The sequence below is a fragment of the Beta vulgaris genome, chromosome 7 (assembly GCF_026745355.1).
Source record: "Beta vulgaris subsp. vulgaris cultivar EL10 chromosome 7, EL10.2, whole genome shotgun sequence".
In the NCBI taxonomy this organism is placed as follows: domain Eukaryota; kingdom Viridiplantae; phylum Streptophyta; class Magnoliopsida; order Caryophyllales; family Amaranthaceae; genus Beta; species Beta vulgaris.
This window is the reverse complement of record NC_079208.1, coordinates 2,631,181-2,655,982: the sequence shown is the minus strand read 5'-3', so window position 1 is coordinate 2,655,982 and position 24,802 is coordinate 2,631,181. Positions and strand designations below refer to the sequence as shown.

Below are 24,802 nucleotides of genomic sequence, written 5' to 3'. Positions count from 1 at the left end.
GAATGCTCAATTGTGAAAATGAGAAACACGTAGGATATCGATAATCGATCGATCTCTTATTATTATTGCATGTAAAGGATAACATAGTTTACATCTTGCGGTTGCTGGGTATGCAAGTATTCCACAATGATACTACTGATGCGGACTTGTGTATAAAACCAACAATTCATTGGGACCAAAAAAAATAAAATAAAGCAAATCATTGCTAGATTTTAACTTGGAAAAAGTTGCATTTAGCAGCAGAAAAACATCAGACTTTCAAATTATTTGCTATCTCTCTCAAGTATAGGTCACAGTTTCACAGGCTTCTTGTTGTTCTTGTTCTTATTTTCTTTTATTGTGGAGAAAAGATTTAAGGTTGTGTTCCATAAATTGATATGGTCTAAATTTTGTAAGGTCTGATTTAATTCTAGTTTAGTCTAAGGGGGTGTTTGGTATCATGTTTTTTCACAAAAGAAACGGAATCAAGTAACAAAATCCGTTTCTACTTGTTTGGTTAGTGTGTAAAGTAACAATTACCGTTACTTGAGGGAAACACATCCCCCAAATTGTTTCCATTCAAAAACCTAAGGAAACAAATAACGTTTCACTCCTCAAACAAGAGGAAAGGGAGTGGGTTATATTTGTTTCTATCCATTAGGATACCAAACAACTAATAAGGGTAACACTTATTATTACCCTTTCCCCTCCTTATCAAAATCCTTTCCATTCCGTTTACGGTATTCATACCAAACACCCCCTAAATGTCTAAATTGATTGGTCTAATATGTTGGACGATAAAACTTGCTAGGCTAGGCATTTTTAAATATAAATATATAAATATGAGGAACGTTCTATTAGGTTTAGGAATATAAAAGATGCACATACAGTTTAAAAAAGGATGTAACTTCTCAATTTAATAACCTTTCCGTTGATCTTATGTAAGTGTGCATCTTGATTTCAATTCTATGCTCATGAATGTTTTTATTCCTTTACAGTTTTTCTTAAGGCATGCATGCATGAAGATACTTAGTACTTACTAGTGAATGATTGGTCTATCATAGCATGAAGGAATACATATTAAGACGGGAATTGCAAGGATTTGATGGTGTTGAACTATGCTTTGAATTATTTATTTGGCACTAGAATTAACTTAGTACAAGGTTGAGGGTTGAAACGCCCTGATGCGGGTTAGGGGACAAAGCTCTCGAACTTTTCGGTATATGTTATTTAATATATCGAGTCTGTTTTGGTTTCGGATTTAGACCCATATGTTTAGGTTAATCAATAGGATAATACATAAACTCTATAATAAACTATTATGTCTCTAATCTGTAATTTGTACTCTCTCTTAAACCTAATAAAATAATACGTTTCTCATATGCCTGTACTGGACGTAGCTAACAGCCTAACTCATTGTTAGTGAATCACGTTTCTTGCGTTAATTTTTCTTTAACTATTTGTTGATTTATTGCATGCGTTACAACAAGTGGGATGAAATTGAACAAGTACTTGCGGACTAGTTCAATCATAATTTTATATTAGCAAATCATATATGCATAATTACTGCTGGCAGTGTTATGAAAAATGTTTGAAAACCCTATTTACGCACAGGAAGATCTGTATATTGCACTTGAGACTTTATATGAAAAATCTAGAATCTTGAGTATATGATGAGGTCCATAAAATCAAAGCTTGATATTTTGAGACTTGAGACTTTATAGCATCTCCAAATTCCTGTAAGTGTAGATCGTTGTGTTACAATCTTTTCTTCTTGATCATTCAACCTCTTAGGTCTTTTGCCTAGATTCTTTTCATAGAGACATGCAGGCACGAAAGAAATTACCAATAAAAACGTTTGATATTGTCATTAGTGTTGGACAAGGAGATTGAAAAAAAAAAAACCAAGTAAGTGTTGGTCCAGTGGTAAATGGTGATAGGGACGGGCTTTGATAGGATGTACGGATCCGTGTTTGAATCTCCGCAATATTCTTGGAAGAGGAATGAAACCTAGCCACCCCGAACTTGGCCTCAATCCGGATGTAACTCGAACGATGAACCGGGTGCAAACACCAAAAAAAAATAAAATAAAAGAGGAGAGTAAAAGTCGAAGATGATTGAGGAATGAAAGGGAGATCTCTCGTTTGTTGGGAAAAGTTACGTAGTAATTAGTGAAAGAGAAGGCTTTTTTTTATATTTTCTTTTTTTTTATTAGTTTATTATATTTATAATTATTAATGCAATTTTAGTTCTATAACTTTTCTAGTTTAATTTGAACTTCCTTGATAAGATGGATAGTAGTGTAGCTCTCCTTTCCATGCAAAGGCATGCTAGCTGAAGAATATGACCAGCAACCCATTATGGTCCACAACAAATAAACACCGATCAAGAAAAAGAAAATCAAACTAACGAAAGTGAAACAAAACAAATTAAAAGCTCAAAAAATGAAAGATTTCCCCTAGAACAATTAGAACAATAGGCTTTTGTTATGAGATTCTTAACATTCTGGGTCTGATACTAATTAAACTAAGTTTTGTCACACTTTTAATCAGGTGTAGGTTTAGGCTCCCATGGTCTTGTTATACTATTGAGAAATTTAATAATTTTATTAAAGTTCCAAATAAGATTCTCATAACAGACATCATTATTTCCACTGATATGGCAGAATCTTTCAATTGTGTTTACTAAATCAATGTTTTATTACCCACCTTCTTTATTCCATGTATTCTTTTTTTTTTATATAATGTTTGATTGGGTTAGTTTTGGATGTTAGGTCTAATGCATGCTACGTTTCAATGTATTTATGGTCTAAATATATACTTTAGCTTGAATACATTCATTAATTGATAAGAGTTAATTAATTAGCATCTCAGTTTCATGGCCTCTTCTTCTCCTAGCTAGTTTATTTTGTTATTTAATATAGATTGATAGATTATGGTACATTCAGGTCTATAGGTAGATTTAATTTTTTTTTATAATCATATGAAAAACAAGGAATATCGACTTAATTCATTAGTTTTGATTAACAACGTGATGATTAAATACTCCTCTATTTCTGTATATAAGGCACACATGCTTCATGATAATAATTATATTTCTTTTTTGTTTTGACCATAATTCCATAAATATCTCTTATAACATGACAAATAAAATTATGAAAATTATACTATTAGATTTGTATTAAAAATAGTTTTATAATATTATTATATTATAATTCTCGTCCTTTTATTGAGAGTAATTAATAGTCAAACTTCATTCTCAAATCTCAACTATCATTTATGCTTTAAAAAATCGAAGAAATACATTATCTTCAGTTACAACCAATCAACCACACCAACAATAATTGCAATCATTAATTCATTATGTATTCACAACAAATGAACTCGTAATTGAATTGGTTAGTATATCCTAGGAAGAATAAAGGTGAAGAAGTGGGGGTATACATTTATATATTTTTCTACCTTTAATTACTTCACTAATTCTTCTTTTAACTTTCATGAAGATTAACAATTAAAAAATATCGGAGGCTTCATTATTCCCTCCCCATAGTTGAATGTAGATTCTTCATGCCCAAAGAAAGATTTGGTTGGGCGATTCATAATGTCAATATCCGAGTTGGATCCAAAATTTCCTAGTAGTAAACAAAAAAGAAAAAGAAAAAGGATGACTTGTGTAATGTCACTCCTCTATTAGTTGATATTTTAAGGGGGTTTGCATCGAATTAAAGAACAAAAATGGATTCATGAAGGTTAAATTACTGAATCACTTCCTAATGGTATGTTTTGAGTTTGTTTAGATAACGAAGATCTTTTTTTTTCCTGCTAAGTAAGTAATAATTTCATTCATCATTCAAACTATACAACCTAATCAAACTCAAAGTCAAACAAACCAACTAGGTTGGACTCTTTGACATAAGAGAATGAAAATCGACCCTTTTGATTACACCTTCTGACAGTTGTAACATTTTACAGACTTGAAAAGCAAAGGTGATCTCTTATGGAAATTTTCTGAGGCATAATTACTTGTAATCTAAGCTTAAGTTCACTCTTAAGTCTTTGCAAACTACTCTGAACTGCAGGAACACATTTGTTCCAGTAACATCCGTTTCTACATCTTCACCCATGGTACACAGGTGCAGCAATTCCAACATCCCAGCTAATAAAGCTTGCTTCTGGAATTTACTTTTGGAGCTATTATAATCCATCTGCACAACTGGTATAATCCCTGAGAACTGATTGTATTCCCAACCATTTCTTTACTTCATTCAATAGTTCTTACTGAACTCATAATTGAAGAAAAGATGTTGATGATTTTCCATACCAACATCACAAAGTAAGCACATTGCACTACTACTTACTCTAATATTCATTAGCTTTTCAGTAGTTTGTAACTTCTATTGAATTGCAAGCCATTGAATAAAACGATGCTTAGGACTGCTCAATCTGTTCCAAACAAATTTCTCCCAGACAACTCTCTCTTGTTATCCCATAATCTTATCATATAATGCTCTGACAGAATATGTGTTCATATTACTTAGTTCAGCTTGTGAAAAGTAATTCTTAAAATTTTCTTTTACCTCACAAACTTTCCTCCAATACCAACTTGCATCTGCTTTGGGATGATACTACTCTCACCAATCTATCCTTTAATTTTGATGTAGATAGAATGAACCCATTTAATCTAAACATGGTCTTGTTTGGAAGAAATGGCCTATACATACTTCCCAATACATGCTAAGTTCCAGGTAATGACATCTCTAAAGCCTAAACCTCCAGCCTTTTTATCTTAACAGACTTGATCCCAAGCAATATAACCAGGTTTAGAGCAGAATTGTTGACCACTCCATAAAAAAGATCTGCATAACTGTGAAATCTCCTTCCGAACTTTCTTAGGTAAGATATACACCTGGGCCTAATAACTATGAAAATTAAGAAGAACTGAGTTAACCAATTATGCTCTTGACATATAAGAAAGATTTCTAGAACTCCATGTTCTAATAATCCTTGTTGTCATTCTATCAACTAGGACTTCACATTGTGCAACTGATATCTTCTTGGAGTAGATGGGTACTGCTAGATATTTGAAAGGTAAGTGTCTTCTTACAAACCCTGGAGCTTGTAAAATATTCTAAACTTCACTCTCTTGCATCCCACTTGTGTACATAGCAGACTTTTGAGGGTTAATTAGCCTTCAATCAGAAGTGTTTGAGAAGAGTTTAAGAGATCCAAGCAACAAGTACATAGACTGGTATTCCCCTTTGCAACACAAAATCAAGTCGTTCGCAAAGCACATATGAGTCAACTTAAGATCTTTGCACCTAGGGTGAAACTTAAAATGACGCAATTCACCCATTTTATGAAGAATCTAGAAAGGTATTCCATGAAAATGACAAAGAGAAGAGGGAAGATAAGGTCTTCTTGCCTCAACTCTCTCTTTGCCTGGAAGAAACCTTTCATATAACCATTAATGAGTAATGAAATCATTAGAGTAGTTACACACTCCATTACCAACTGAATGAAATTATCGTGGAAACCCAATCGCTCTAACATTTCCCTCAAAAAGTCCCAATTGACTCTGTCATAGGCTTTTTAAATATCTATTTTCAAAAAATAGCTAGGAGCTGCATAATTTCCTCCCATAATGTCTTACCAGATCTTGTACCACCATGATATTGTGCACAATGAATCTTCCATGAACAAAACCTCCTTGGTTCTCTAGAATCAAATCAGGTAAAATTTGTCTAAGTCTATAGCACAATATCTTGGTAACACATTTGTAAATTGTGTTACAGCAAGAAATTGGCCTAAACTGTGACATTATTAGCGCATTTCACATTAGGGACTAAGGTAATAAATGTTGTATTCATTGCCTTCAATAAATGACCACTCTATAATACGTCTTGAACTGCTGCAATTATATCATTGCCCACAATGTGCCATTAATCTTTATAAGAGTGGGTTCTAAATCCATCTGGACCTGGGGATTTATTCCCAGGAATGGAAAACAATGCCTTCTGTATTTTTTCAGATGTATAAGGAGCTGCCAATATAACCTTGTGAGCTTCAGTCACCAACGGTTCACATTACACAACCTGTGCAAATACAATTATTGTTTTACTTACAGTAGTACCTAGCATCTTGATATAGTGACTGCTCAGGACTATCCATCCAGGTACCTTCTTCATCATATATACTATATATATGATTTTGTAACCTTCCAGCCTGATACTCTGGTGAAATAATGAGGTATTTTCATCCCCATCTTTAATCTAATCCAACTTAGCCTTCTGCTGCAAGAAAGCAACATAGGCTTGATACTTAATTCATTTCATACTCTTGGACTGCAACTATCTCATTATTGACATACTCTTCATTATCTGGATGCCTATGCATGATCTCTTGTGCCTCAATCATATTATGATAAGCCCTCTGCACAGCAACATGTATCTCTGAAAAACCAACCTTATTTAACTCTTCTAAAGCTCCTTTGATAAACTTTAATTTCTTCATAACAACATACATCTTATACCCCTGAATATCTATATTCCAAGCTTGTTGTATGATGCTCGTGAACTATGGAGAAGATTCCCACATAATATAATATCTAAATGGCTGCCCTCCTAAATCTTCTCTACGTAAACTGTGATCAGGGCAGGTGAATGATCATATTCACCCTCATTTTAGAAATAAGCTTCAAATGAAGGAAAGCTCTAGCCAATTCATAGTTGACATGGCCCTGTCCAACTCCGAAAACACCTTTTGCCTACCAAATTATTTATTATTCCAAGTAAAGTGATGAGCTGAATATTTGATATCCTCTATAATTAACCCACATTCCCTCATACAACATCTAATATTTTCTATTTCACATTCCCTCACCTAAGACCCTACTCTCTCATCAGAATTCATGATACAATTGAGATCCCCACATATCATCCAAGGAGTACTAGTTTTTAATGCACTCAGGTGCTTCCATAATTCCATCCTTCTTGCTCTATCATTATATGCATATATATAAATGTGCAATGAAAAGAATTAACACTATCTATAGGTTGAACTATACAATGTATGTGTTGGCTAGAAGCACTTATAACGCTAACATTGAAGCTATTAACCTTCCAACCAATAAGAATTCTCCCTCCATCATGGTGACTGGAGTTAGAAGTAAAGTACCATCCTGAAAAAATACGTTAATACAAACCACCAAGGTTAGCTGCCTCCACCTTGGTTTCCAGGAGACTCACGAGGCCATCATACTTTTTATTAATATATGCTTTAACATCATTTTGTTTCCTGGCCCTATTGAGACCCCTCTCATTCCAACAAATGACCCTATTCATTAGGATTAGGAAGGTCCCCCTTGCCCACTTGTTCCACCTCATTTCTTCCAATCATCACATACTGCATCCACCATTATATCTTCATTCAGAGCTTGAAATGGATTAGCTAAGCCAGTCGGCCTCCTTTCTGACACTGATCTGGCCTTGATAGGCTTCAATGCCTTTTGGAATCCCTCCCGATCCACCTCAATTGGCGCATTCTCCTTTCTTTAATTTGCACTTGAACCTCTACTGCTCTCCTTGGCACATGGTGAATTGATCTGGAGACCCAAATTTGCCTAGTCCTCTTTACTCTAATGTGATTCATGTTCAATGCCTTGACATTTAGAGCATTGGTGAGGTTTCCATTCATATGTTACTGGAACCTTAGTGAGCACTCCATACTCATTCACAAAAGTGATGCAATCAGGAAATTTCTAATTAAGTTTCAGCTCCACCAAAATCCTTGCATGCATATTGTAACTTCTCTTTCTTCCTAGTTGCTTCATCCTCTTTATAGAGTTCCCAAGTTGAGCAACTATATTGTGCAAAGTTTTTTCCCCCAATTCTTGAGTCGTAATTTCAATTGAACCTAGATTGAAAGAGTAACAATCTCATCCTTGTCAAAATCCATATCTGGATGCCAAGACTTCATGATAACTGGCTTGTTATTAAAAAAAATAATTTTCCTATAGTACTGAATCCCTTGAATCCACTGCTCTAAATCTAGTCAGATAGACCCCTTTCTTAATCACAGCCACTTTATCAACATATATAATTTCGCCAAATTCTTCTTACAAACCCCTCCATTACCTGAATCGGAGGATTTTCCTTCACTAAATAACAGAGTAATGAAGAATTCCAGTAATTCACTTCTTCCTCTATATGCTCCAAGTCAGTTTTCACAGACTCAATCTCACTATGCAATTCCAATTTATCAATTCGATCATTCACATTTACCAATTTAGCATTTTACACTAGTGGAAAAATGAAGAAGGGTTGCGCTAAAAATAGCCTGTAGGGCTGCGCTTTTTGACAGCAGCCCTTTTAAGAGCAGCCCTTCACTTTTCAAATAGGGCTGCGCTAGTAAAGCGCAGCCCATCACAACGAAGGGCTGCGCTTTTTACTAAAAAGCGCAGCCCTTCAAGCTTAGAAGGGCTGCACTTTTAGTAAAAAACGCAGCCCTTTTGACCCAAAAAAAAAAAATTTTTTTTTTTTTTTGCATTTTTATATAGAAAAATATTACGAAAAACAACATAAAATATTAAACATCAAATACAAACACAATTCATTATCCACCATCACTATTTGCGCAAAAATTGACATAAACATCGAAATAAAACAGAAAAATACAACAAAAAAACAAAAAGTAATAACTGCAGCAAAATATTCAACAAAATCACCAAAATGAAAAATATCCCAAAAAACTACAAAAGAATTACAAAATATTACATAGTAACTACACAAAAAGAATTGAATACAAACCAAAAAACAGAAATTAATATCCTGAAAAGAAAAACCGAAAAAAATTACATCACAATTACAAAAAAACAAAATCAGAAATGAAAAATGTAACAAAAAATAAACGAAAATGAAAAAAATGAAGAAAAAACCCTAAAATTATAGATCTGAAATTGTTACAACGAACGACCGGAAATAGAAAAAAAAAGAAACGAAAATTGAACAAAAATGAAAAAAGATGAACGAAAATGAACAAAAATGCAAAAAAAAACCCTAAAATTATAGATCTGAAGACCAACTCGAACGGCGAACGGTTGTTGTTGGTGTGAGGACACGAACGGCGAGAACGGTTGTTGTTGTGAGGACTCGTCGGGGTTGAACGGCGAACGGTTGTTGTTGTTGTTGTTGTGAGGACTCGTCGGGGTTGAACGGCGAACGGTTGTTGTTGTTATGAGGACTCGTCGGGGTTGAACGGCGAACGGCGAAAGGAAGGAGTATTCCGGCGAACGGTTGTTGTTGTTGTGATTTCTTGTTGTTGTTGTTGTTGCTGTGGATCCGACGAAGGTTGAGAGATAAGAGGGAGGGTGAGAGAGAGGGGCGTATGAGAGAGAAGAGGGAGGGTCAGAGAGAGAGGGGGCGTGTGAGAGAGAACAGAGAGAGAGGGGGCGTGTGAAGAGGGGGCCTAATTATTTAAAAAAAAAAAAGCCCATAGAAGGGCTGCGCTTTTAAAAAAAGCGCAGCCCTACCATTACAGAAGGGCTGCGCTTTTTTAAAAAGCGCAGCCCTTCACAAAACAAGGCTGCGCTTTTCTATTAAAACGCAGCCCTACTATAACGAAGGGCTGCGTTTTATTTAAAAGCGCAGCCCTACTGTATAGAAGGGCTGCGTAATAAAGAAAGCGCAGCCCTTCCAGCGCAGCCCTTCCTTTTTTTTCCCCTAGTGTTATCACCTTCTAATAAATTTAATTCCTCTATTGCAACATCATTAAATTGTTGTAAAATAGGAGTATTAACTATACCTCTATCAATATCTGAATTTATCCCCTAAGATGGTGTGAGGAGAGATTTTCAAGCATTCATTGAATGTTCGGCTGACCTCACTATGTTGCTGAATTTGTTGAATCAAAGGTTTCGGCGTCAAAACTTCTCCAATTCCCATCTTAAATCAAGAGCTTCGATTCCCATAACTTCCTCCATTGATCGAGTTTTTAATGCTTGAGAATCAGAAGACGGACCCCTAAGTTTTTTCTTCGCTTTTCCATTACTAGAGCTCTAAGATTTCCTACCATCCTTCCTTGACATGGCGACGACTTAGGATAAGAAATGGGTTTTCTTATCCCGTGTCGAGAAAAAAGGAAAGGGAGAAACCAACTCCCTAACAAAAGACACACTCACATCTAGCTTTAATGATTTCGAATTGTAAGTTGGATTGATAATGAAGATCTGATTCTAGGTTATGTTTCAGGAAGGATATCCTGCAGAATCCAGCTGGGAGATTGAGTTAAAATTGAAGTATGTGCATCATCAGATTTTTTTGCTCAAAATATCTTAATGTACTATTATTTTTATCTTGAATTTTTATAAGAAATTTGTTTTTGTGTATCGAAGAGTTGCTTAGCAGCTTGTTTGTAGAAGGAATTTAGAAGGAATAGAAAGGAATTGAGATAAAATATTTTAGTTTTCAATGTTTGGTTCAAAAATAACATTATTATAAAAAAAAAAGAAAATAGAAGGAAGTGGAAGGAAAAGCTTCTTACAAAAGTTTCTTTTTCCTTTCCTCCCAAAAATGAAGACATATGGGAGAAAAGAGAAAACTTGAACCAAATATGGGATATTAAAGGTTTTTTCCTTTCTTTTCTTTTATTTTTTTCCCTTCCTTTTCTTTCTCTTCGATCATTTCCTTTCCTTTACTAAAAACAAACCAAACATGTTGTAGGTATATGGACTATTATAGATATTATAGTAGCCCCAGCTAAAGAGCATTTAAGGAAGAATCTACATTAATTATTAGAATTTTGCCTGGGGGTATGTAAGAATAGTTTCCTCGCTCGATTGGCTAGTGAGTTTTTCTAGCATTGTTTTGGTAATTTTTTAGTTCATTGATATTTCCTGAAGTAATATGATGGTTACTTCTAAAATCATTTTACCGTTATTGAGATTATTAGGGTTATACGTACAATAAACGGAATCTTTCAATAATTAAAAATTAAGTATTTTTGTAAGAGTGCTCCTTAATTGTAATACTTTTTTACTTTCTTCATTGAAATTACAGAATTACTTCAGATCCCCCACCGATGGACTATGTCTAATTTACATAACCTCGTAAATCCTTATATATTGTTGTTCATCATCTTCTTCTTTCCTTCCTCATTAATAATTTATAGTTGTCTATTGTTCCGCACTAATCAAACACAATTAACTTTAATTTATAACAAATACATTATCTTTGTGTGGATAGGTTGAGAGATTTTCCATTTTCCAATGGAAAAATAAATTATGAGTGGATTCATATCATCTAATGTTGTGTATAAATGCGATAATTACACTTAGTTTTAGCCCAAAATAATTTTTATATGAAAATGTGAGAATAGTGCAATAATACTTCATTTAGATAAGTCTTTTGTATGCAAGCTGGTAACATGAATTGTAGAAGGTTAACTGAAAAATTAACACCATGGGGTACCAACTATCGGCCAATATTTTTTATAGGTTCTAAGTATTGGTTATTTTGTGCAGGTCTAAGGAGGATCACAATTTTTATTGGGCTTAGATGACCTCCAAAAACAAGTTAAACTTTTCTGGTCCCACTCCCTTTATTCAACCCTTGTACAACCTTTGTCCTCCTCCACAACTCCTACAATACGCTGCCACAAACCCCGACTTTTTTTTGGTAACTAAGTAAAATATATATTGATGTCAACATTACAACCTAAATCTCAATAGGACGAAACTGGAAGCATCAGAGAAAGGCTCTGGAATCGTCCAGAGAACAACCCAGCCAATACAAGCTATTCCACCAATTCAAATCAACATCCCTAACCTTGGTAGGAATTCTAGTCTCATTTCTTTTTTTTTTACAATATCTTAATTGCTAATACAACCTTCTGTACAGTACTTATTTGTGCATTCCATAAAGCGTTATGCCTCTCTTGCCATATGTTGTAGACAATGGCTAGAATGCTAGCTTTCATCACCTGGTTCTTGAATTTGCTACCCTTGGATCTCCTCCTTATCCATGCCAAAATGTGACTCAAGTTATTTGCAGTAGTGAAGATGTCTAACCATCTTTTAATAGTTGTAAGAACTTGCCTAATGAAATTACAAGTTAAGGACGACAAGTGTGTATTCTCCTCCTTCCCATTATTACATAACAAGCATTGATCTTGGGCTAATGCCAAGTACATGTAGTCTGTCCCTTGTCTGCAGTCTATTTTTCATGGCTAACCAGCCAACAAATAAAACTATGCTTTGGCACATTATGCACATCCCAGGTGTCCCTACACCAATCTAGCTTCTGACCATGGTTATGCACAAGCTTATAATACATCACATTATTATTATATTGAGGCTTTAGCTCTGACTTTGTAAATGATCTTGACAGCCTAGCTTGCTGTCCTTAGAGCATCAAAGTGCTCCTAGTTGTGATTCTGAATATACATGCTATGGATCCATTTGACGGAAGTTAGAATTGTCAGTCTTTATAGCAATATTATTCCAGGCTTGCTTTCTAATCATGACCATGTTCCAATGAGACTACGATCTGAAACCTAGTCCACCATTACACTTAGGAATGCATACATCCTCCTAACTAACATAACCAGGTCTAGCAGAGTTGCAAATACGAGTCCAAAGGTAAGATCTACAAATTGCATTCACTTTCTTCAAAAGTTTCTGAGGCAAAAGGAAGATCTAGGCCCAGTATACACTGATATTCTTGAGCACATAATTGACAAGTTGTCTTCTGCCAGCAAAGGAGATATTCTCAGTGCTCCAAATTCGAATCCTGCTCACCATTTTGTCTATGAGCTGATTACAGTCAGCTGTTGAGATCTTCTTGGTGCTTATTGGGACACCTAGGTACTTGAAAGGAAGTCTGCTATGCTTAAAACCAGAGCAATTAACAAGTCTTTGCATTTCATATCCATCTATCCCACAGCCATAGATTGCAGATTTGTGAGAATTAGCCATCAATCCAGTAGTATTTGAAAAGAGCTTAGTTCCATGCCTTTTATGAGCATCAAGACTGACTGGTATTCACCTTTACAGAAGATAAGCATGTCATCAGCAAAGCATAGATGATTCAGTGTTAAGTTACTGCATCTTGGATGATATTCGAAAGTTGTTTGCTTCCCCACATATTTCGTAACCCTTGTAAAATATTCAATACATAAAACAAACAGTAAAGGTGACATTAGGTCACCTTGCCTTAAATCCCTCTTTGGATTAAAGAACCCATTGGGGACTCCATTAAGCATCAGTGTAAATCTAGGGCTTGTCACACACATCATGATTAACTTAATGATCTTAGAAGGGAAAAGTAGTGCCTTCACCATTTCCTCTGAAAATTCCCAGCATATAGTGCCATATGCCTTATGAATATCAATCTTCATTAACCATCCCTTTTGCTTCTGACTTGGAGTGTACATGTTGACCAAATCTGACACAACAAAATGTTGTGCAAAATACTTCTTCTAGAGAGAAAGGCTCCCTGAGTTTCAGCTATAATGTAAGGAAGCAGTAATATGAGTTGCTCATAGAAAAGCTTTGTGATGCATTTGTAAATGATAGAGCAATAGGCAATTGATGGCCTGTAATCATTGACATTTGCAGGACTCTTCACTTTTGGAATCAAAGTGATTGAAGTCACATTGACACCCTTAAGCAGCTTTCCAGTCCTAAAGAAATCTAGGACAACATCACTTATATCATCACCTATTATTTTCCATGTGTGTTTATAGAAGAAGCTATTATACTCATCTAACCCTAGAGCTTTCTCATTAGGAATGGACATTAAAACTCTTCTGATATCAGAGCTTGGTGAATTTACAATTCAGAAGCCTTTGTTATTCTTTATTCAACCTGAGCCCTTCATCAATAATCAACTGCTTCACTTTACATCTATCATGCATTTGCTTCCCCAAAAGTTTTGTATAGAACTTCACAAAAGCCTCATTCACTTTGTCCCCTGTATTCACCCATTGACCATTAACATCCAGGATCACAAGCCCCAAGTTCGTCCTCTTCTGAGTCACTGACATCACCTTCTCCGACTTTGCCGTCAGCCAACCCCTCCTCCTCATATCCCCTCCACCCCCTTTATATATCCCCCTCCACAACTCCCACACTCATCAAGTTTGCTGCTTGAAGATGATTGTCCAATTCCATGATTTTTTTAAACTTTTACTTTTGAATTCATTTGAAGAAAAAAATGAGTCCTCTTTATTAGCTGGTTGCTTCCGGCAAGATTGATGTGGTTATGGCGCAGCAAGGTAGATAAACTCAAAGATAAGAAGAATATGTTGAGAGGTATAGAAATGAAAAGAGCTCAAGTGATTTTTCTATGAAGTCACGTGACCCATAACCTGTTATAGCAGGTTAAGTAACTTGGAAGGTCTGTTTTAAAATCAATACCCCTTGTAGTTGGGATCTCCGATCCAATGGATCATTGATATTTGGGATCGATTAAAGAGAACCGCTTATAATTGAGGCATATAGCGTCAATTCTTTCATTAGAGTATCATTACATACAAACTAAGGAGGTTGGTCCTCCACTAAAGCATCCCTAAAAAAATCGAATTAAGGGCTTGTTCCAACAACACGACGTACAAAGAAGAATTATAATTTTTCCTGAATTCATATTCATGTCTTACTCCAGGCTCATATTCATGTCTGGCTCCTTTAGTTAATCTATTTAAGACATTTTTTTTGTAATTATCAATTAATTAATCTATTTAAGACATAATTTATAATTGTAATTATTAATATCTTTTAATTGATAATTATGTGAATTTTTATGGATAAATTATTGTAAAATCATCTAATATGTTCCAATAATCGGGTCTAATAAGTTCTAATCAGGTTCATTAAGTTCCAATATGTTTGAACCAAAAAAAATCAGACCCAATAAGTTTTAATCCGGTCTAACAAATTTCAATTAATAGGTTCAATAATAGGTTTAGATAAGTTCAGAAAAGTTAAGAATTTGGGTTTTCAGGTGAAGAGAACGCACCCTTACTTATGCATTGGTATAATAGTATAAAGTTCATAGTCATTGGTGACTATGAAATGTTCTAGTGGTACTTGAAATGCCCTCATAGAAATTGAAATTGAAATTGAGTGATACTAAAAGTGATCTTCTACTCGTACAACCTTTGATATATACATAAACTTGTCTGAATTTGCATTCCCTATGTCGTATTCTGGGTGTCTACCACTTAACCTAATTTTGTGATAGGTTTCTCATTTCTCGTACTCTCTCTTCAGATATGTGGTTCTCACATAGTTACATATATATTTGTTTTTGGCATGGAATATAAAATATATAATATCTCATCTAGAAAAAGCCTCTAAAAAACACATTTCTTTCTATTCTCAAAGATAAATATTATGTCAAATTTTGGCTCATTGCCAGTTCTGTACATCATTTACATAATTACATCTTGCTGTAACTGTCTCGATCTTTCATATAAGATCAACTTAGTGATTAAGTCATCATTAGAAAACAAGAGTAGTTAAAAGAAATTTCTTCTCATCATTTCACAATACATATCATTCCACCAAACTGTTGTCTGAAAATGTCTATATTGAGAACACTTTTACCACAAATTTGAAACATCAAATACCCATTATTATTATTAAACAAACAGAAAGGAAACTTAAACCAATCAAGAAATAAAACTTGGTATAAAATCCCTTAGCTTTTTTCCTTTATAGCAACATGATGAAAGCAATATGCGTAAGTTTATAATAGAAATGGTGCAATTTGAAGTGGGTACAGTGACACTGTGTTTGTTGATGAGTTCGTCATAATGATATGTTGTTCGATCTTTTAATTTTCCCACCCTTTTTCCTGGCCAAATTCATCATTTGATGGCTTTATTTTTAATCAACTTTATGTAATAATATGAGGAAGAAAAGAAAGAAAGAGAAAGAAAGAAAGAGTGAAGGGAATGTTTTTGGGTTGAGTTCATAATCCCCATGCATTCAAAGCGTCAAGTAGATGCAATCGATTAAAACTAAAAATGAAACACTTTATTCCTTGTCTTTGAGTTTGGGAGGGCAAAAAAAAATGGTACACAGTTCCCCAAGTTCTTTAGACTGACACTTCTCCCACTTCTCTTTTCAGGTCCTTGGGAGTTGGCAGATGGACCAAAAGTGATAAATCTTCCCTCTCTTCCTTGTTTTGATCTCTTTTTCTTGATCTCACTCATTTATGGACTAAAGTCATTAGAAGTCGAAAAAGGGTGAAAAACATTAAAAACCACAAAAAAAAACCTTGTGAGTCTCAACTAATTGGGCCACTTTGGTTTTTGGTTTTAGAAATACTATATATATGTATATTTACAATATGTTTTTTCATTCATATGAACCACGAAAGCTGTACAAAGTAGAAAAAAAGAAAAAGAACGAAGAATTTGAATTTGTGACTTATCATTCAAATCACCTCAATCTTAACCATTAGGCCAAGACATCCTTGGTGCATATTTGCAATATGCGATAAGATGAAGGTGAAGTTGGATGACCCTTTAAGGTGAAAGTAATTTTGAGAGGGAGTACTATGTATTAGAGAGAAAATCTATAATAATTATTAGGCAAATTAATATACAGATAAAAAGAACCCTAATAATTATGAGCAATCATTTCCTTGTAATTTCAGCTACAAATTACCTTTTAATAATCCTGACTATAAGGTGTCTTCTTAAATCTCAATATAATGCGTTATTTTTTGCTTTAATTTGGTTTGGATTCCTCCCTTTCCTTTTTCTATCTTGATAGAGCTTCACACGTTATAATTTGAAATTATTGAATGCATCCTAGAGTCATAGGAAACTATTTAAATTATATATCCAATTCGAATAACGATCATATGTATGCATTTGGAAAAAATAAAGGGGTTGAATAGCAAAGATGCAAAACAAGCCACATAGGGCATTTTGAGGCAATGTAGAGGGTTTCAACCATCCGAGATTCATTCCAAATAAATCCCAAGTTGTTCGGAAAAAATCTGGAAGAAAACATCATCGGACTTGAAAAAGTCCAAATTAGTTTCAAAAAAACCTAATTTGAATGAAATGATATTACAGTATCCCAGTAGTTTGTAGGCCCCATGGGATGCGTTTAAGGGCCATATAAGACCATATAAATCAGGTACATGCCTAAGAGCAAGCGTACGATGGCCTTTAAGCTAAGGTTATTTCATTTAGCTGAAAAGATGATCAAAATAAAACGTAGACGACAATTTAAGACAATGGAGCGGGTCCCAACTATTTGATTGTTACCATCCTAAGACATCATGATGTACTCGAGAAAATCATGGAAAAAAACATTGTCGGGAAAAAATATCAAGAAGTAAACCTAATTTCATTTTCTCGATTCATATTACATAACAAATTTTTTTATCTTACATACTTATTATGGACGCACGAACTTATGGAGTAGTAAATAACAAGGGTATCAGCAAGGTGAACTAGGCTCGAGCTAAGGTCATCATAGCTCAGCTCGGACCAACTCAAGCTTGAGCTTGAACCAAATTCAAGCTTGTTGATTTTAATAGTTCCATGTTTGGTCAAGCTTATTACTCAATTTGAGTTTGAGTTAGAACCATATGTGTTTAGCCTAAATTACAACCTCAAATCAATTAATTTTCATTAAGTTATGAGGTTCAGATTTTGACCATTTTGTAATATTTTGAGATCAATAAGTATTTTTGTAATTTTTATTTTTACTAAAACACAATAACTTATTTTTGCTATTTTATTTATGATATTTGAGCATATTCATAAGTTTAGAAAACCCCCATAAATTAAAATTGGTATACTCGACACCAGTTTGAAGTCTAGAGTGGATATTTGACCAATCTAAGAGCAAACAATTCTTGCGGTTAGACTAGGCTTGTTAATACCCAATCTATAGAGGCGAATAGGGTGATCACAAATAGATATATGCATGATAAGTGTGTGGCTTTGATGACAATCATTGTGATTTGTACATGCTATTGTGTCCCGATAGAATCACTTTTCTCATCGATCCAGAGTGTATGAAATAATTTGTCATTTACACCTCACTCCTAGATCGGAGTTTCTACTTTAAGTTTTAGGCACTTTTTTATACATTAATTATAGACTCTATAGCGAAAATATCTTTAAGAAAGACCATATATAAAATGTTGCTCAATTTGCATTGATAATACAAGAGCTTGATTGCAAATGCTTTTGAAAGATAATTAAGGTAAAAGAGAGATCAACCCTAAGATTTGATCGTGCTCTTGAGCTTTGAAGTGGGTGTTAATTTCTAGGATATATAAGTCACCCAAGAAAAATCAATATTCAAAAGCTCCCATACATATGCATAGAAGGGAGAGACCCACTTCTAAATATCACGTCTTTATCTAAATTTCTAAGTGAAAGAGATGAGTAAGCTTAAGAGAGTAGTATATATGAGAAAGAGATAGAGAAGCAAAACAAAGCTAATACCTCTTTGATACTGCTGCAATATTTTCGTACTGCTTGTCAGCACATGCAATCCACTTTTCCACTACTAAATCCCCTTTGGACCCCTAAAAAATTTTTACCTCACCCACAAGAAAAGCATTTTTAAGCCCACCCTTCTCTTATATTTTCCTTCTTCTCCACCATCCTTCCATTATAGAAGTATATCATATACCATATCATAAAACCATACAATTTCTTTATATCACTTTCATATATACAACTCCTACTATTACTTTCCTATATACACTTCCTACTTGATCTATAGTGCTAATAGTACCTATGGTTTAATTTCCAACCTTCTTTCTTAACCTTGATGATATATGATATCTACCTAAAAAGTTTTTCCCTATAATTCTTAACAATTTTCTATTTCATTCACTCTAATCAAGTAGGAAAAAACTAGCTAGGGATTTTCTTTGAAGACTATATCATGAGATCACAAGGCTGTACAATCCAACAAGCCCTAACACCGGACGCCGCGGCGGTGGTGAAGCAAGCTGTGGCGCTAGCAAAGAGGCGGGGCCATGCCCAAGTGACCCCGCTACATGTTGCTCACACGATGTTGGCGGTGTCATCTGGCCTTCTTCGGTCAGCTTGCCTCCAATCTCATTCTCATCCTCTTCAATGCCGGGCTTTGGAGCTTTGCTTCAACGTAGCACTAAACCGCCTCCCCACATCCACCTCTGGCCCGATGCTTGGCCCACACTCGGGCCAACACCATCACCCAACCATTGCCAACGCACTCCAGGCTGCGTTTAAGCGAGCTCAAGCACATCAGAGGCGCGGTTCGATTGAAAACCAGCAACAGCCCCTCTTAGCTGTGAAGATTGAGCTTGAGCAGCTAATCATCTCTATACTTGATGATCCTAGTGTAAGTAGGGTTATGAGGGAAGCTGGGTTTTCGAGTACTCTAGTAAAAGGAAAGGTAGAACAAGCTGTTTCTATTGAAGCTCCAAGTAGTAATAATGACACCAATAACAACAACAACAACAATAATAATAATAACATCAAGCCAATCAAGGATAATATTAATAATAATATTACAAGTAATAATAACAACTTTCTATCCATGGCTCAAACAGGATCATTGAAAGTTGGAAAACCAAGGTTGTGTGATCAAGGAGGAGTTAGAAATGAAGATTTGATGAGTGTTATTGAGAGTTTGGTGAACAAAAGGAAGAGAAATAGTGTGGTGGTTGGGGAGTGTTTATCAACCTTAGAAGGTCTAGTGAGAGGAGTGATGGATAGAGTGGAAAAAAATGAAGTTCCTGAAATTTTGAAGGAGGTGAAATTTATCCATCTTTCATTTGCTTCTTTTGGTCATCTTTCAAAGGAAGAAGTTGAGCAAAGAATTGGGGAGCTTAAGTGTCTTGTTAAGACATGTTGTATGGATAATAATAAAGGAGTGATTTTGTATTTGGATGATCTCAAATGGGTAAATGAGTTTAGGGCAAGTAATAATAATATCTTAGTAGATCAACATCAACCAAGGAGAAGCTATTATTGCCCTATTGAACACATGATCATGGAGATTGGAAAATTGGTTTTGGGTTATGCTAGTGAGTGTGGAAAGTTATGGCTTCTAGGAATTGCAACGTTTCAGACTTACATGAGGTGTAGAGGAGGGCAACCCTCACTCGAGGCGCTATGGGGTCTTCATGCCATCACTATTCCTGCCGGTGGCTTAGGCCTAAGTCTTTTGCCTGAGAGGTAATTTACTTAAAATTCAATCCTTAAGTAATATCTTGTGTATTTTAATGTTTTTTTATCCATATGAGTCACCAAGGCAGTATAAAGTACAAAGAAGGGGAGGGGGGATTCAAACCTATAACCTATCGTTCACAGCACCTCAATCTTAACCTATCGTTCACAACACCTCAATCTTAACCACTAGACAAGAAATCCTTGATTTGTGTATTTTAATTTATGATTTATAATGAAAATCTTAGAGTGAAGTTACCTTAAAATTACTAGAGGACATATATCTACATAAAAATTTTGATAGCCTCTAAGAGATATTAGGTAATCTTGCATAGCCTATATGACTTCCACGAGAAAGAATATTCCCTTTTTTTTGGTTTAGGAACAAGGTTAGTTGTGATTGTTAGAGTTGTTTAAGCTGCTAATAATAGTTGTTTCATTCTTTGTTCAGTGATTTACAAAGTCCATTGACAAGCAAGAAGCTTGATATCAGTGGAAATAGTTGGCTAATGCTAGAAAGTGGCGGGGTTGGTGGTGGAGTCGACCATTACCGGGCAAGCGGCACCGCGAATATGGAGGAAGAAAGCCGGCAAAGTAGTGCTTGCAATAGTGATTCCACCAACTCAAGTCTCCCTTCATGGCTCCAACAATATAAGGATGAGAATAGCAAGAGTGCAAGCAACATTATTAAAAACAATGATCAGGTTATTATTTTATCCTAATTAATAAACTTTCTTTTGATTGAAAGACAACTTATCAATAATTATGATCAACTAATTAACTCAAGTAAATTCAATTAGAAAAAGTTTCTAATTCTTTTCTACTTTATTTGCTCTTATTTTTTTAACTATTAGGACTCCATGCCAGTCAAAGATCTTTGCAAAAGATGGGGCTCAATATGCACTTCCTCATCACCATCATTTGAGAGAACTTTAAGCTTTTCTTCATTATCACCTTCTTCTTCAACCTCAAACTTCTCATATGACCATCATCCCTTAAGATTGAAGTCCACACACCATTGTTTTGAACCCAAGAACTTTTGGCTCACTGAGCCCTTAAACAAAACTCATGAACAACCAACATTTACAATGTCAATGTCACCCCAAGACCGCGGTAATAACATAGATCATCCTCAACGAAAGCCTACAACATGTACCACCTTCATTTCCTCAAACCCTAATTCAACCCCAACCTCAACTTCCTCAAGTGATATCATGGATCCATTGGAATTACAATGTGTAAGATTCAAGGAGTACAATGCAGAAAATCTCAAGATACTTTGCAATGCACTCGAGCAAGAAGTCCCTCATCAAAAGGATATAATCTTTGATATAGTAAGCACCATATTACATTCTAGGTCAGGGTTGTCAAGAAGAAAAGCGAATGAGCAAAACATCAAGGAAGAGACATGGTTGTTCTTCCAAGGAGTTGATATTGAAGCTAAAGAAAAGATTGCTAGAGAATTAGCAAGGCTTATTTTTGGCACATCACAAGACAAATTTGTTTCAATTGGACTTAGTAGCTTCTCATCTACTAGAGTATTAGTAGACTCTTTTGAAGATCCTAGAAACAAGCGACTAAGAGATGAACAAAGTTGTAGCTACATTGATAGGTTTGCTAACGCGATTTCAGAGGATTCTAATAGGGTTTTCTTCATTGAAGATATTGAACAAGTGGATTATTGCTCTCAAATAGGAATTAAGAAGGCAATTGAAAGAGGTAAAATCTCTAAGCATTCAAGTGGGGAAGAGGTTAGTTTCGGTAGCGCGATTATTATCTTAAGTTGTGAAAGATTTAGCTCAAGATCAAGGGCATGCTCGCCTTCAATAAAGCAAAAAGATGTTACTCATCATGAAGATAATCAAGAGATGATAAACAAAGGAGATGGTGCTTGTTCAAATGATACAATAACAACTAGTCCTAGTATCTCATTAGATTTGAATATATGCATAAATGATGATGATGATGATAATGATGATGAATATAATGCAGCCGATAGTAAGTCCATGGATGAGATTGGGCTCCTTGCTTCGGTAGACAAATGTATTGTCTTCAAAAGTCACCAAGAACTTTGAAGATGATCATGCATGCATTTGGTTAGAAAAATTATTATCATCTAAAGATAGTTCATGATGTATCTTTTTTTTCTTTTTAGTGGTTTTTCTAAGGTTATCCTTGTATTACTATTGTGTTTTTGAACATTCAGTAGACTAAAGATGATATGAAATTTCTAGCTTAATCATGTAAAATACTAGTTCTAGCTACTGGTAAATATACGAGTAACTTTTTTCAAAAAAAAAGCGTTCCACTAATATGGTATTTATTACTCCTTCCGTCCCAAAATATAGTTCCTATTTTTATTTTGGGTGTCTCGAAATATAGTTCACATTTCCATATTTAGTTCAACATTTTTCCGTAATTTGTCTAGAAAAACCGTGTCCCATCATTTATTTACTTCTTGAATTTTGTTTTTTCCTTTGTTTATTCAACCAAAATGTTACAATTAATGCTCTTCACCAATTATTTCCCATTCTCTCTCCTAAAATTATTTTTTCCCATACAATATTTATTCAAATAAACAAAAAATCTTTACTATACTTCTTAGATTCTACTTACATAAATTATCGTGAAAAAAGAGAAATGGAAACTATATTTTGGGATGGAGGGAGTAGTATTTACAGTTTTAATTTTAACCAGCATTCTCATTGTTCCTGTTTCAATGTTTTATTCATTACGTACAATTTGTTAGCATGGTAGAATGAACATATATTGTTGCTTTACTTGTTCTAACAATTAGATAAGGTTCTTTTGGCTGAAAATGTTTTGAACGTGGTCAAACACCTAAAAATTAGTGTTACCTTTTCTTTTCCCCTTTAAGCACCTTTCATATTTTTATTTTGGTATATGAATTCTTTTGATCTAGAAACTAAATTAAGGATAGTATTATTATATAGTAAAATTTAGTTTTTCCTTTCTTTTGATCGCCTAAATGTATGCCATGTACCAAGAAAAATTATACACGCCTTTATTTCCTGTCTTAAAGATACATATTTCGGGAATAGTTTTATTGCAATTAACTTTTCATTATTGCATATTTTATATACTAATTAATTTATAAGAAACTAAAGATGCAAGAAATTTAAGCTGAAATATATTCTTCCTAATACTAAGTATAAATTTGACTCAAAAAATTAAGGCGTTGTTGGTTTCAATTGAAATCATACTCCCTTCGTCTGAAATAGGTGAATTATTGAGTTTTGACACACTTATCGATCAAACAATATGAGAGTGATTAAAAAATTAAAAATAATCTTCGCTTTTATAGATAAAGATAGAGATGATACACCTATGCACCAAGAATTTGCATGCATCGTGCATTAATTTTGAAATAATTCAAATTTTTAATTTTATTTATCATGAAATAGAGGGAGTAGTAATCAGAATTCATTTTATAATTACGAATATCGACTTTTATCTTTCTATTGAAATTGATAATCATATATATGAAAGTAAGTATAAAGCTAAGAACAAAAAAAATTGTTGTCCATACAGATAAATTATATTAAGAAAATAATTTGGTGACAGATAATATCCATTTAATAAACAATATATATATATTTTTTATCCATATGAGCCACGAAGGCGGTACAAAGTACAAAGAAGGGGAGGGGGGATTCGAACCTGTGACCTATCGTTCACAGCACCTCAATCTTAACCACTAGGCCAAGACATCCTTGGTTATTTAATAAACAATATTGATGAAGAGAACGACTATTTTCGACAAACATTATGACACTAACTGAGTATTAATCTAGACAAATTAAGACCATTCATAAGATAAACATAATGAAAAGTTGAATCTTACGTTCTTCATTTCTTTGTGATGAATAAGGAAGGTGGTAGCAAAATATGAACAGATGCATGCATCTGCTGTGATTCTCATGCATGGGATTCCAACTCTTATGGTACTTATGCACATTTATGTGTATGGAAGTGCACAGCAGGAAATTAAAGAACTATATATTCCTAGTCAAGAAATTGGAGATTAAAGAGGATAAAGGAATATTTACAAAGTACTTGCAACAGATGTTTTCCTGCTCGTTTATATGCCAACCTTCCTTTTTGTCCCTCCCCTTTAACTTTCCTCTTAAGTTGACACCAATGTCCAATAACTACCAAAGTAATTTCAATAGAAACAGTTTTAGCAGTTAATTCACTATGATAAACTGCTTAATTACTGTATATATGAAGAATGTATTTTATGTATATGTATGTAAGCGAGACAAAAACAAAAAACAACAAAAGTGAAAATGCATGAGAAATCTTAACTCTCGTCATGTTATGATTTATAACTTTGCATATTAATTTGAATGAGAAATGCAGTATACATCACTATACTTCACCGATTAATGGGCACTCTATATCTTTGCATATTAATTTGAATGAGAAATGCAGTACTATAAATCACTATACTTCACCGATTACTGTTAGACTTTGTGATCAATGAGAGAACCGGATATCCACTCCAAGGCACGGAAACTACGCTTTCCTATTAGTTTAATTTCGCCCCTCTAGGATCACCGGGTTAACACGAAATAACTAATGAGATACAATGGAGAGAAACAATCCACTTA

At 34.4% G+C, this 24,802-nt stretch overlaps 1 protein-coding gene across 1 annotated transcript; it reads left to right on the top strand.

Moving 5' to 3' along the window:
* Nucleotides 1-18,204: 18,204 nt before the first annotated feature.
* Nucleotides 18,205-22,417, top strand: LOC104898256 (hypothetical protein). Its single transcript, XM_010685307.4, has 3 exons — nucleotides 18,205-20,177; nucleotides 20,620-20,872; nucleotides 21,023-22,417. Exons 1-3 carry the CDS (start codon nucleotides 18,898-18,900, stop codon nucleotides 22,241-22,243), a joined length of 2,754 nt encoding a protein of 917 aa, XP_010683609.2. The 5' UTR covers nucleotides 18,205-18,897; the 3' UTR covers nucleotides 22,244-22,417.
* The last annotated feature ends 2,385 nt before the right edge of the window (nucleotides 22,418-24,802 follow it).

Excerpts from the sequence above, each read along its gene's own strand:
- LOC104898256 (XM_010685307.4), top strand. The coding sequence starts at position 18,898 with ATGAGATCACAAGGCTGTACAATCCAACAAGCCCTAACACCGGACGCC. Across the intron at positions 20,178-20,619 it reads CTAAGTCTTTTGCCTGAGAG|TGATTTACAAAGTCCATTGA; the intron begins GTAATTTACTTA and ends TTCTTTGTTCAG. Across the intron at positions 20,873-21,022 it reads TTATTAAAAACAATGATCAG|GACTCCATGCCAGTCAAAGA; the intron begins GTTATTATTTTA and ends TTTAACTATTAG.